This window comes from Sorex araneus, chromosome 1 (assembly GCF_027595985.1).
Source record: "Sorex araneus isolate mSorAra2 chromosome 1, mSorAra2.pri, whole genome shotgun sequence".
In the NCBI taxonomy this organism is placed as follows: domain Eukaryota; kingdom Metazoa; phylum Chordata; class Mammalia; order Eulipotyphla; family Soricidae; genus Sorex; species Sorex araneus.
The window spans coordinates 256,900,586-256,915,126 of record NC_073302.1 but is presented as its reverse complement, the minus strand read 5'-3'; the positions used below and the strand labels follow the sequence as shown (position 1 = coordinate 256,915,126).

Here is a 14,541-nt window from a genome sequence, read left to right as displayed (position 1 = left end):
TGACTACAGAGAGACAGTTTTTTAGGTATCTGATGTAACTTTATAAAAATTAAGGATAAGAAGTCATCCAGATTTAGAAGAGAAACTATTCTTTAAATTGACTATTTCTTGTCTTAGAATGAATTATCGCTTAGGGGTAAAAAATAGACCCCCACAAAGCATATATATTCATGAAAATATATGTATAAATTATGATTTTGGTAACAAAGTTTAAAACAGGTAGAATACTTATTAATTAAAAACATAATTGTTGAATTTATTTCACTGAGATAATTTCCTATGAAGTATTTCAAAGAGTGAGATTCCTTCTTATATATAAATATGGAGAATGGCCAGTGTTTGTTTTTTTGTAAAATAAAAAACATAAGTAAAATATGAATATATGATAACTCATTTGTTAAAAAATAAAAATCTGAAATTGTCTTCATGTTTATATTCTGTGTGTGTATATATATAAATATATATATAAATATGTATACACTCAGTGATATACATGTAGTATAATATACTCTTTCAGCGGACTAATAGCCCATAGCTTTTATTGCTAGTGGTTATTATTCTGATGTTTTCTTTGTGGCATATATAGTAAAATGTAAGATACAAGAAACTTGGTAATGTGTTTCTGTATTTTGGAATTATTTTAAAATGAATTAGAATTTTTTTTATAATGCATTTCCTGAATAATGGAGCCATTAATTGCAATAGTATGGCTTTTGTTTTGTCTTGTTTTTTGACCACCACTGTGTTCGGAGGTAACTCCTGGCTCTGCACTGAGGATTCACTCCAGTGATCGACCACTGGTGAGCTGTGTGTAAGGCAGCGCCTTCTGTGCTATACTATCACTCTACTTCCTACGATAATATGTTATATGTGTATTGTTTAACTGGAAAATAAGGTGACTTTGCCTTAGCATAAGTGAATCTCATAATTGAAACAAGATATGAGTTGTCTGTTGTATTTTTAAAGTCCCAGCTTAGAAATGACCTTAGCTTTCCAAAGTGAAAGAAATTTTTCTCAAGCATATTACATACACAAGGTACCATTTATTCTGCAAACTGTATTCGGAAAGCAACATATTTGATAGCTAATTATTCCAAATGCTGCTGGTGATCAAAAGGGACACCCATTTGTAATGAAGGGAATCTGTGTAATGGCTATCCTGAAGAATGTTTCCTCAAGTGTGAGGATAGAAGTAATTGATGGAGTGAAGAGGTGAATATATCTTCCTCAGGCAGAGAGTAGCTTGTGAAAAGCTGAGAAAGCACTGTGAGTGTTTAACGAAGTAATAGGGCTAAGCATGGTTATACCATGTTAAATCTGCTAATGTGAAGGTGGTATTACATGGGCATATAGGAACGCAGGATTCATGTTTATACTTTTGTATGCGTATATTAGGAAGAAATTTGTTTCTGGTCTATTTTGACAGCTTATTCTTTAATATTAGGAATGTAGTCTTTGCTGCTCTATCGGTTTATTCCTATTAGAATTTGCGAAGGTTTAAACGCAATGTGAATTTCTCAATCATTATTTGAAAAGGCAAGTGAAGCATAGCTCATATTTCTCAAAGTAAGATATCTACTGATGTTCTTCACTCACGTGCGTCTCTTGTTTACTTCTTATAAAGCAAGGCACTCTTGTGGAGGCACTGTTGTCCAAATTAACATCAAATCGTTTTCCTCCACAACTTGTCAGTATTGCCAAATGACCATGACCGGTAGGTGGTCATTATGTGAAGGTCCACTGACCTCTGCTCTGAGATTTCCAATTCCTTTTTCTTTTTTTAATTTTTTAAAATTTTATAAGATGGTCCACAATATTTGATTACATTTAATATTTGAACACCAGTCCCACCACCATTACACCTTCCGTCACCATACTTTGGATGTTTCCATCCCGAGCCCCAACTCCTGCCCCAAAGGAGAACTGAAATAATATATTTTATATATTTTTTTTTATTATGGGGTTGAAGCAATAGCACAGCGTTAGGGCGTCTGCCTTTCACACGGCCGGCCCGTGTTTGATTCCTCCGCCCCTCTCTGAGAGTCCAGCAAGCTACCGAGAGTATCGCACCCGCACGGCAGAGCCTGGCAAGCTCCCCATGGCGTATTGGATATGCCAAAAACAGTAACAAATCAGTCTCACAATGAGAGACATTACTGGTGCCCCCTCAAACAAATCGATGAGCAACGGGATGACAGTGACAGTGTTTTTTTAATGAAAAACCACTGAAATGCTACAGAAATAATTTCTTAGAGGAAAGAGTGTGAAGATTGTATTTCACCCAGGGTCCATTAAGCCCTTCTATAAGAGATCACTAACTTGTTGTTAAAGGTTGAGTCTTGTGTGCTTTACATATATATGTATATATATATGTGTGTGTGTGTGTGTATATATATATATATCTGTAAAAATAAATATTTCCCTCTAAGATTGGTTGCCTCCTACTTTGAACCTCATCAAATGTGGTGCTATACTCTTGGAGTATAGTAGGGTGTGTGGTATGAAGTGTTGCTCGGCCGCACAGTCTAGGAATAGGCTCACTCATGGGTGAGGCTCAGCTTGAGCATGTGGAGAGTGGTTGTGCGTATGGTGGGAGTTGAGTTCTGGAGTTTTTTCTGCTGCCAGAGCTGAATCCCTTAGGGGTGGGGAGGGGTTTCACCTGACCCCCTCTGGGCACTCCAAGTGGAACAGCCTGGCGCAGGGTCCGGTAGCATGGTTACGGCGAGTGTTCTCCAATTCCTTTCTTTTAATCTTTCAATTCCTTTTAGTCCTTGGGCCCAACTTTCCAAGTCTATTTCTAGGGTCGATACAACTTGCACCTCCTATGCCATTGGGTCTAAAGTCTTTTCTTCTCTGAGATCCAAGCGAGTTAGTTGTGTTTTGTTCCCAGAAGTATTTGTTTTTGTCTTAATGTCTAAGACTCTTTCCTTACCTTGTGTTCTTTATTTTACCTTTCTCCTGCTGATAGGGGGGTCCCATTGTCCCATCACTTTTTTAGTTAATTTTTGTGAGTGCATTTAAATTTGTCCCTGTAAGCATCCAGGGTTTGCAAGTGAACCCACTGACTTAAAAGACTATTATCTCTCTGTGGGTATTAACAGAAATCTAATTTTGTACTCAGTGTTGAGAATGACCTCTTCTAAGTGTTAGCTTTCGCCCAGAGGAAATAAATGCCATTGATCCTTTAATGGCATGGCTCTGTGAAAAATCTCAGGAAAGAGGACAAAAGTAATCTTCAATTATCATATCTAATTATTACCTGGCTCTATGTTCCCTACAGGGTAAAATGAATTTTAGTCATTCCACCTTTGATTCCATTCATCAGCCATCACATTTGCAGTTTCTACTGAAGGGCTAGGTAGGTTCTGAATGGTCAGGATAGTAAAATTTCTGGACTGGAGTTAGTGCCGGAGTGGAGTGCAGACCATTCGCTGTTTCCTACTTTTAAACAATTCTTAAATTTTATTTTTTGTTAAAAATTAATTTGGAAACGGATTTGCAGTTTTCACAAGTTCAACTAAAACCATAGATACATATATTTTCTTTCTTTCAGTGAAGCAATATAGGTTTAAGCATAAGATCGTGGTTTATTAAAAGACTTTAAAGATTAGGAATTTTGACATGCACTAGAGTGTCCCAATTAACAGGTCTTGTGTGGTGTCAACGTGTGTTTCTGATTAGTATGTCATTTTCTATTCTGCAACTGGCTTGTTGATAGGTCATTTGAACATTAACTTTTACTATCTGACATTTTCGTGAAGCATTTAAGCTAGAGATAGTTTTTTAATTAGTAAGGTTGGCTAGTTTACAGTAAGGGATATTTCAGTTCCTGTAAAGATTCTTCTCTGCTAAGATGTTAATGCGTCTCTGCTGAAGTGTCAGGTGGCCCAACATAATTGTAAAGTAATTGAGTTTAAAGTGAGATTTTCTAATAAGATTTAAGCCGCTGCCTTCCCATTAATGAAAGGTCCCTTCCTTTCCCCTTTCACAGGAAGATTCTGTTAAGTACTTTCTTTTCTCTTCATAATGGCACACTCGGATAATATAATAAGGGGGAGATGTTCTGTGGGGGATGCAGGCTGGAAGACAGTGGGAGTTGGGATCTTGGCAGAGCCTGTAACTTGAAATGTGGCCATTCGGAAGGAGGTGGCAACATTGCTTCTTTCACCGTAATGACTTGCTTGGGCACGGTGGCCCCTTCCAAGGAGGACAGGTGGTTCTTGGGGCCACTGAGAGCAATGGCTCATCAACTGTCTGAACTCCTCAGTGCAAGGCCCTGGCACGAGTGTGCTGTAACGCCACCATGGATGCTTGTAGGCCTGGTTTAGTGCCATACCTGCTAGGGCCGGGGTGAGGAGGGGCTTTTGGCAGGAGGCTTCCGTCTTGGGGCATGACACATGTAAGCCTTGTACCCCTCACCCTTGGACTCTCTTGTTCTTTTTCTCTATATTTCATTCTGATTAATTTGTGTAATGAAGTTTAAGTTAGTTTTAAGTGCAGTTTTATGGAACTGACTATATATATATATATATTTTAATCGAATCACCGTGAGATACAGTTACAAAGCTTTCATCTTTGCGTTTCTGTTTCTGTCATAAAATGATCACCCATCCCTCCACCAGTGCATATTTTCCACCATCAGTGTCCCCAGTATTGCCCCCCCCCCTGCCTATCCCGTCCCTCCCCTTGCCTCTGTGGTAGACAATATTTCCCCCATACTCTCTCTCTACTTTTGGGCATTATGGTTTGCAATACAGATACTGAGAGGCTGTCAGATTTGGTCCTTTAACTACTTTCAGCACATATTCTCATCCCCAAAGATTCCTCCAACCATAATTGACTTAGTGATTCCCTTCTCTATCCCAGCTGCTTTCTCCCCCAGCTCATGAGGCAGGCTTCCAACCATGGAGCAATCTTCCTGGCCCATTTCTCTAATGTCCTTGGGTGTCAGTCTCATGTTATTTTATATTCCACAAACGAATGCAGTCATTCTCTGTCTTTCCCTCTTATTATGACTCATTTCACTTAGCATGATACTCTCTATAACCATCCATTTTTAAGCAAATTTCTTGACTTCTTCTTTCCTAACAGCTGTATAGTATTCCATTGTGTAGATGTACCAATGTTTCTTTAACCTATCATCTGTTCTCTGGCACTCATGTTGTTTCCAGATTCTGGTTATTGTGAACAGTGCTGAAACGAACATACAGGTGCAGATGTCATTTCTACTCTGCTTTTTTGCACCCTCAGGATATATTTCCAGAAGTGGTATTGTGGGGTCATCTAGAAACTCAATTTCTAGTTTTTTAAGGAATGCCCATATTGACTAAGTACATTTTCATTGTCAACTGTCAGCACTCCTATTACTGTTTCTTCCTGAATTGACATTATGCTCATTAAACACCGACTCGCCATTTCCTTTTCTCTAATACAAAGATCTCTGCCTCCCCTCCCTTTTTCTCAACTACTTTTCTGTAGTTGGAAGGCTTTTATGGGGGAATTTGGATAGTTTATGGAGATGGTGCCGTGGAAATGAAGTTTGTACATGAGCCAGTAGTTTTTTATGGCATTGTAGGACTTGCATAACACAGAATCTATAAAATGAAATAATATAAATATGCAAGTATCAAAAGCAGAGCTCAAAATTCATGGATGGAAATTAACATACAATAGTTAGGGATGGAAATTAGTAGAGCAGTTGATTCTAAGAAAGCAGAGCAGACAAATAAGCTTTTATTTAGGTTGCCTAAGGTATGATCAGAATGATCTCAGAATTTCCAGGAGACAGAATTCCAAGATTCAGGAACCCAAACATTTGCATACAATCTTAAACTATGGGGTGGAGGGATAGAAAAATGGGCAGCGCATTTGTCTTGCACACTGCCAACCCGAGATCAAACCCTGGCACCCCAGATAGTCCCTTGAGCCTCACCAGGAACGAACTCTGTGCACAGAGCTAGGCCTAAACCCTAAACACTGAGAGGTGGGGTGGGGGTCCCCAAAACCAGTAAACATAACAAACTTGAACTCTTAGTTGAATTATCAAGTGTTAAGACATAAAGTTAGAAGGGAAAACTTCTCATAAGGAATTTTGGATGGGGGGGTGAGGGTTGAGGGGCGCACTCCCCTGGAGGGCGGATGTGGTGTTGGGATGCTGAATGTATCAAACCCTGTCTCCAGCAGGCCTGTAAATCATGGTGCCTCAAGTAAAATAACAGGTTTTTATAGGTCTGTGCATGTGATTTAGTGGTAAGCAATTTCCTTGTTTATGTTGATGTCCTGCTTCGGACCCCCCCTGGTACTTCTTGTTCCCTTGAGCACTAATGGTAACATCTCCTAAGCCTCAAGCTGATAGTAATGCCTAAATACCACCCACGTCTGGCTTAATAACAACAATCACGAAACCTTGTCTAATAAAGATTGAGCTGGATAATTAAACTGGCCAAATTCCACCTTTTCCACAGCCCCACTGCACCCCCCCACACACCTTGATATCTCTTAAGTATTTTTCCTCTGTCAGAGATGATATCTATACCCTGTTGCAAGGGCAGTGCTAAACTCATAGGTTCAGACATGTCCGTGAATTTTTATGTTAAGAGTGGGGTGCCAGGACATCATTTTTTCCCATTAAATGTTAATGTGAAATTTGTGCTGACACTACACACCTTGATTATTTTTTTGCCAAAACAGAAGGTCTGCAAGAATACAACCATGCTGTTATTGAATAGAATTAGGATTGCTGTAAAATTCTGCTGCTTCAATCTGATGTTCTGTCTCAGTATTTTAGAATAATGGTCATTCTCGTGTCCATATTTATTCTGTCAAATTTTCCATAATCACTTTGGGCACTTTGATGAAAGTATGTTGTGTTTTCTTCACAGTCTGATACACCGGGGATGGTCTGCTCTGTATTCAATATGTCATAGCTTTTTATCTGTTAGTTAATATAATTTATTGTTACTTTTTCTATTCCCAAGTTGTTTAACACTGTGTGTGCAAATACTAATAAGTTGGCTTATTAAGTCTCTTCATTCTGCTGCATGATACCCTGAATTACCTGTGTCCTCATTTGGACTTAATCCTTCTTTTAAATTAGGAATGTACACTGCATTCTCATTTTTTTTATAATAGGTTCCCCCCCCCCCTTCAGTACATTCTCTTGTGCATACGTCAGCATGTCATCCATTAAAGTTTAGAGTCTATGTTTTGTAATTTCTTCTCACAGAGATAGTTCTACTTTCTAATATCATCAGAGTATCTACGGGAGGTAGTTGTACTGGCAAAAACAATAGTTAGTGGGAAATTATTTTTTATGAAAACATATATTATTCCATGACTGGGAAATAGCAGCATTAAGGAAGAATTCATAGGAGGCAGGTATTATAAAATTTCTCCTATTGGAAAGACTTTGAGTATACGTAATAAAAATTTTAGAGAGGTTTTCTATTTCATCTTGAAATGATGAGCCCAGAAAGCATTTGTGATAGGCTTCAGTTTTCTTTAACTTGGGTTTTTAACTCTTTCCTGTTTGCCTTTTTACTTTTCTCCCTCTGTTCTTAAGTTTATTAAATCAAAGCTCAATTCATTTATTTATTTTTCTGGGGGTGGTGGGGATATTTGCTTGTTCTCTGTGGCAAGGCCAGCAGTGTTCAGGACTTTCGACTCTGAACTAAGGGATCAATTCTTGTGAGTCTTGGGAGACCATCTGGGGGGCTGATGCCTACATTCATGTTGGCTGCAGGGTTTGGAGTTTTTCAATTGAAGCAAATATCAGTATATATTTGGTCAATAGGTCCAGCAGTCACATGGTTAGTTTTCTCTAGTATAGACACAGCCTGTTAATTTTAGATAGTTATTGAATATGTGAATGTGAATCTTCTTGATGTTTTATTTGGATTTACTCCTGTAATTTTTTTCTCTCTAAATCACTGATTATGAAGGTGTATTTACAAATAAGGTGGCCTCAACTAAGTGTTCTTTTAGTTTGTAGTGGTAATACTGTTAACATGAGCAGAACAGCTCATTTCTGAGGTTGCAAAATTTCTTACAGGTCAAGCAGTTTTTGTAAAGTATATTGATAAGGCTTATTTCATATAGGAGTAAAGTGATGGGAAACAAGTGTTCTCTCAAGTGTATAAAATAATCATCACTGGTAGAGGGATGGGTAAACGACCCCTATGACTGAAATGCAAACATCAATGTTCATAAGTTTGTAACTCTACCTCAGGGTGATTCACTAATAAATTAAAAAAAAATAATCACCATCTTAAAGTTTATATTTAAAAAAAAAATTTGTTATGTTTGAGGTCATTCCCCACAGTGCCCAGTGCTTATGCCTGGCTCTGTGGTAGTGGTCAGGGGATTATCCGGGGTGCTGGGGTCCAGCCAGAGCTCCTTGCAAGGCTCATTGTACTTTCCTACTCACTGTACTTTCTCTCCCTGGACCCTAAATTTTTTGAATAGAATATATGCCATAAGTTTTCTCTTTTTCTTTTTTCTTTTTGAGAACTGATGTTTAACTCGTTTAACTCATGTTGAGTTTTAGCAACTCCTTTCTTTTCTTTTTTTTTTAATTTTTTTTTATTAGTGAATCACTATGAGGTACAGTTACAGACTTAAACACTTTCATGCTTGTGTTTCAGTCATAAAATGCTCAAGTACCCATCCCTCCACCAGTGCCCATTCTCCACCACCATTGACCCCAGTATCCCTCCCACCCCCCCTGCCCCCCATCCCCTACCCCATCCTCCACCTCACTTTGACTCTTGTGGCAGGGCATTCCCTTTTATTCTCTCTCTCCTTTTGGGTGCTGTGATTTGCAATAGAGGTGTTGAGTGGCCATCATGTTCGATCTATAGTCTGCTTTCAGCATACATCTCCCATCCTGAGCAGATCCTCCTCTCCAAGTAAACACCCTTTACTTGGTGTTTCCTTCTCTATCTGAGCTGCCTTTCTCCCCCCGCCCCCACATGTGAGGCTGGCTTCCAAGTCCTGGAGCAAACCTCCTGGTACTTATCTCTACTTATCTCTACTATTCTTGGGTGTTAGTCTCCCATTTTGTTACTTTATATTCGACAGATGAGTGCAGTCTTTCTATGTCTGTCCCTCTCTTTCTGACTCATTTCACTTAGCATGATACTTTCTGTGTTGATCCACTTATATGCAAAGTTCATGACTTCATCTCTCCTAACAGCTGCATAGTATTCTATTGTGTAGATGTACCAAAGTTTCTTTAACCAATCATCTGTTCTCAGGCACTCAGGTTTTTCCAGATTCTGGCTATTGTAAACAGTGCTGCAATGAATATACAAGTGCAGATGTCATTTCGAATATACTTTTTTTGTATCTCTGGGATATATTCCCAGAAGTGGTATTGCTGGGTTAAATGGTATTGCTGGGTTATTTTTTGAGAAGCTTCCATACTGTTTTCCAAAAGGGCTGAACCAGTTGGCATTCCACAAGCCGTGAAGGAGGGTCCCTTTCTCCCCACATCCATGCCAACACCGTTGCTTTTATTCTTTTAGATGTATGCCAGTCTCTGTTGTGTGAGGTGGTATCTCATAGTTGTTTTGATCTGCATCTCCCTGATGATTAGTGATGACGAACATTTTCTCATGTGCCTTTAATATAAAGCGTTAAAACCTTAATAATCAAAACCTTTCTGTACATGTAATAAATGTACAAAAAGAACTAGCTGCAACTTTAGGTAAGAGTTTAAGCATTAAAATCTTGGAGGATTTGAGTTCTAGTGAAAAATGCTTTAAGCCTATTTTATGACATTGGTCTACTGTTTAGTATGTCACATAAAGAGAAATGAGCATTTTTCTGCTACACTTTTTTATAGTGGTTACAATGTGTTTCACAAAATTTTGGTTTATGGATCATATCTGTAGAAGTTTGTGATTACACCTGGCTATGTGTTTTGGAGATTGCTCCCATTGGTGCTCAGGGGATGGCGCCTGGGCATATGGAACTATCTCTTCAGCTCATATTCAACAACATTTTGTTTACAATTAGCCATTTATATAATACTTAGCATTCATTTGCCAAATAGGGTGGTGTTTTTTTTTTTTATTGAGGGGGGTGGGTAATAGAATACTCTGATCAGTTCAGTAAAATATTAGTATGTGAACAGAAAAGGAGCCTATATTGCCACTTTCAATTTTTTTTCATTATGAGGTGGATTTGACAGATAACACATGGCTAAACTAATTATACAATTATGATTTTTTAATAGCAAGGCATTCACTTTGATATTTGCTAAGGAGATACTTTCAACCTAAGAAGTAATTCATTCCAAGTGTTTCCTCATTTTTTTTTTAGTGTTTTCTGTCTTGCATACCTTTAAGCTACCTAAAAGTTCTCTGAAACATATTGGTCTGTATAAGTTTTAAAATATATTAGTGTCACCAGATTTCTGTCACTTCAGAAATCTATTCTCCTTTTTTAGCCATTTGCCTATACTCAAATACAGACTCTTGAGACTCCTAGGTACATTCCATTCACACTGTAGAGCTGAATAATCTTGTCCAAGGTAAGGCACTATTTGAGAGGTTGTGATAAGTGAGTTCATGATTTTCCCTTGGAATGTTAGTCTATTCCCTCGCCAGTTATTTAAATCCTGTGTATTTTGTTGAGAAGACCAACCAATTGTATTCTCTTTCCCAGGTCATTTTTTTTTTTAATCCAGATAAAAACTTATATAGAGGGATAGTTTCATCAAATATAAATGTGAAATAATCTATGGACACAGAACTCTTCTGTATAGATGTGATTGAAGCCTGCTTTTTTCATGTTGACTCTGCTCCAAAGCTGCTCTGGGCCTGTAGCACATGGTGGTCGGAGTATTTTGGAATGGAATCAAAGCTAAGGCCTTCAGGATCTTGAGCAAGTTGAACACTATCTGCTTCATTTTCCTCATCAGTAAAATGAGGTGGTTTAACTTTGTATTCGCAGGCTGTTCCACTCTTAGGAGTTGAACTCTCTAAGTTTTTGGCACTCTTTCGTACCTTCTCTAAACTTATTAATGAGAAAGCAAGGAAAAACAATATAATTATTCATATAATCTCCACTTCTCACCCTCACCTTCATTTTATTTGGAAGGGCTGAATTTTCACTTTCTAAGTTATTTATGCAGTTTTTATTTTACAGTTTATTTGATTTTCATGACTTCTCTCAGTGTCCCAGAGAATGCCTATTTAATCCAATATAGTTTTCTTATCTTCTCAAGGGCCAGGATATTAACAATCTAGTGAGCATTAGATAATTTATTATAACATATTGCATGTAAACTTTAATAGCATTTTTGCCAAGTGAATACCAGAAAAAAAATTAAAATGCTTAGTGTTTTAAAAACATGTTATAAGATAAATTTAACCAGAAGTACCAACCAAAACAATATAAGCAGTTATCATATTGACTGATTAAAAGCACTAGAAGCGAAAATATGTTTTTTTTATTATTTTTAGATCCTCTGCCAGCTTTGTTACCACTTAGAGCTGCATATTCTAGAATGTTTTTATACAGTGGTGAAATAATGTATGATAAAATTTTTGTGAAATCTTATTCATATAAAAAGGTCACATTTTTAATCAATCTGATTATAACATAATGGAAAGTGAACTGCAATGAGATGTAGAACCATGTACCATGGAACTATGATTTTTAATGGAAAATTTAGTATGAAAGAAAAGATTCTGAAAAGAGATTCTTTATAAATTTTGCTGCTATTTTTGAAACTTTGAAAATAGAAAGAGAATAAAGAGAAAATGTAATTAAAAAGGACTTTTTCAGTTCATGGCTCTCGGCAACATAGAAAGTTTTGTCATCTTTGACTTTATCCTGACATAAAACCCTTATAAAATGTGGCACATGCTATGGTAGTGATCAGAACTATTTTTGGCTAGTATTAATCTTCTCGGAAAAATGCAGCCTTACACAACATCTCTAGGAAGATTAAACAGACCTGTAATGGCAAGAAAAAAAAAAAGCTAGATCTCAAGTACAGATGATTCGAATAATGTGACTTTTATGAGTCAGAGTTGCATTTTAAGTTTAAGAAAATCTAGTCTTTCAGTAAAAGTGTGTTTAGTACTTGTTTTAGAAGAGGTGCGATTTCACCAGTAGATGGAATGAGCTAAAATAATTTCTTTCAACTTCTGAGACATGGTTAGATATTGATTCTTGACCCTTATTTCTGTCATTGGGGGTTGGGTTGGAGCATTTCGGGAATACAGTGGCCACTTTCCCACAACCTCTCGTAAAGGGCCACTGTTTACAGGTTGTGAAAGAAGAATGTGTGTCCCTGTAGGGTTCATTGGCTTGCATGGGCCAGGCCTGGCCAGGATGTCAGAGTCTGCTGTGGACATTCCAAGCCACACTCTCTATTGACTGGCATTCCACAGAGATTTTGTCTGTGTGGTATGAAAATTACTTTGTTCTTATTTATTTCTTTAGTAAGAAAAAACATGCCCTTCTAGTTGTTGTCACCATTTGGAACCTACCTACTTTGCTGATGACTGATCTTTGCATATACATATTCACAGGCTTTTCCCTAATCTGAGGCAGTCTTGATGTTTTTCTTGTTCTGTGTCACTTGTTACGCTTTCTTATTACAAAACATTCAACGGTTTGAATATTCTTTGAACAAATAGTTCAAGTATAGATTTAACACATCACATGCTTCCCTATACACCCACAATTTTATACCTAGTTATATAATGTTTTAGATGCCTTTACGATACTTAATACAACATACGCAGTTGTCCATGAAGAATACTTTGTTAGTTGAATAATTATAGACTTGTGTCTTAATTCATGATATGGAGGTATGAAAATTGTCAATGTATCAAATCTCTTTAAGACTACTCACAAATGTCATGTGGCTCAAATACAATTCTAATGTACTTTTCAAAGGTTGGGAAGGGCTGGCTGTGTTCTCTAAATACATATAAAAATGCCTGAGAAAAGTAAATTTAGAAAAATAATATGAAATCAGTTAATGAAATATATCATAACCTTGTGATTCTTAAGACAGAATGACAGTAACATTAGTTTAGTACATTGAACAGTGAAAGAAAACGAAGTCTTCAAAAAAAGAAGTCCAGGATAAAGTGAAAGTAAATGAAGTTGAAAAACATGACTGATACTCATAAAATGACTGATTATAAATATTTTTAAAAGTACAAAATTGGATTTTTTTTAACCTGTCCGATAACACAGCGGTTGGGCATTCGCCTTTCACTCAGCCGACCCTAGTTCGATTCCTCTGCCCCTTTCGAGAGCCCGGCAAGCTACCGAGAGTATCGAGCCCGAGTGGCAGAGCCTGGCAAGCTACCCGTGCATATTGGATATGCCAAAAACAGTAACAATAAGTCTCTCAATGAGAAACGTTACTGGTGCTCGCTCGAACAAATCGATGAGCAATGGAATGATGCAGTATAGTAAAACATTGGTGACCATTTTCTGATATAAAGTAATGTAATTATTATCTGACCCCTTACATGGAGATGCTTTTTGAAATTATTCTTCACCTAACATTAGTGACTTTTTTTTACATATCTAATTAACACTTTGCTTTATTGTTGTTTTGTTTCAAGATCCTAATTTTGTAAGATATTTTGATCCAAAGTACATTTCCAGGACGCAAAAAGAGAGGAAAGAATCTGCAATAGAGAATTCACTCTATTGGAGAGATTACTCTGTTACAACTGTTAACCTAGCCTTTCACATGTGCTGTGTTCTAATGAATTATACGGGTGATGGTTGTTAATTAAGTGATATATTTATTTTTTATCAGGGATAGAGAGGCTAAATTTGTTTTTAAATTTAAAAAATAGATAAAACAAGGTAGCTATCAAAATTCGTCTTTCTCAATTGGGAAAGCAGATTGTAGGCAGATTACTCTTCCTGTGTAGTATAAGCTATATTTTAAAATAAGCATGTATATTTAATAGTATATCAAACATAAATCAGCTGTGTATTTTTATTTAGCAACCATGAAGCTAACTTCTTAAGTATACTTAGACTTGGGCTAAGTTATTTTTATAATTACGTACTGTATAATGTTCAAATGAGCTAACTATACTTAATCTTGTACCTGATTGCATTGGTTTGCTATGTGTTTTAAATTTGTTTTTTCCTGTTTGACATTAAAATATTTATACCTAGCATTTTTTTTTTTAGCATAAGAACCTCTTTTGCTTATCTAGAACTGCTTATTCTTTGGATATCTGTTTTATTGTTTTTATAATTATTTGGTTTAAAAGACTCAGATCAGTTAAAAGCTGATTCCTTGATGATAGAAAATATGCATTATTTCCTTTTGCAATCGATCACCTAATGGCCCCTCACCTAGATCCATCTTTGGTTTTACAGAGAAAAGAGAAGAGGATGATCTTGAAGAAAGAAAAGCTCTTAAGAAAAAAATTAAAGAACTTAAATTTCTGGACTCTAAAATTGCTCAGAACCTTTGTAAGTGTCATGTTTCATTTCCTTTGACTTTTTATTTTAATGTTATGTTGAGCTTGCTTGCTTATGAAT

The 14,541-nt window shown here is 36.8% G+C and overlaps 1 protein-coding gene across 4 annotated transcripts in view; it reads left to right on the top strand.

Annotated features, from left to right (window-relative positions):
• The window catches only part of DIAPH3 (diaphanous related formin 3), a 517,599-nt gene that overhangs the window by 228,034 nt on the left and 275,024 nt on the right, over window positions 1–14,541 (top strand). For all 4 annotated transcript variants that reach the window (XM_004603995.2, XM_055141227.1, XM_055141217.1 and 1 more), the window contains one exon: window positions 14,377–14,472. In XM_004603995.2, the coding sequence (XP_004604052.1) occupies window positions 14,377–14,472 (96 nt within the window). The remainder of the gene's footprint in view (window positions 1–14,376; window positions 14,473–14,541) is intronic.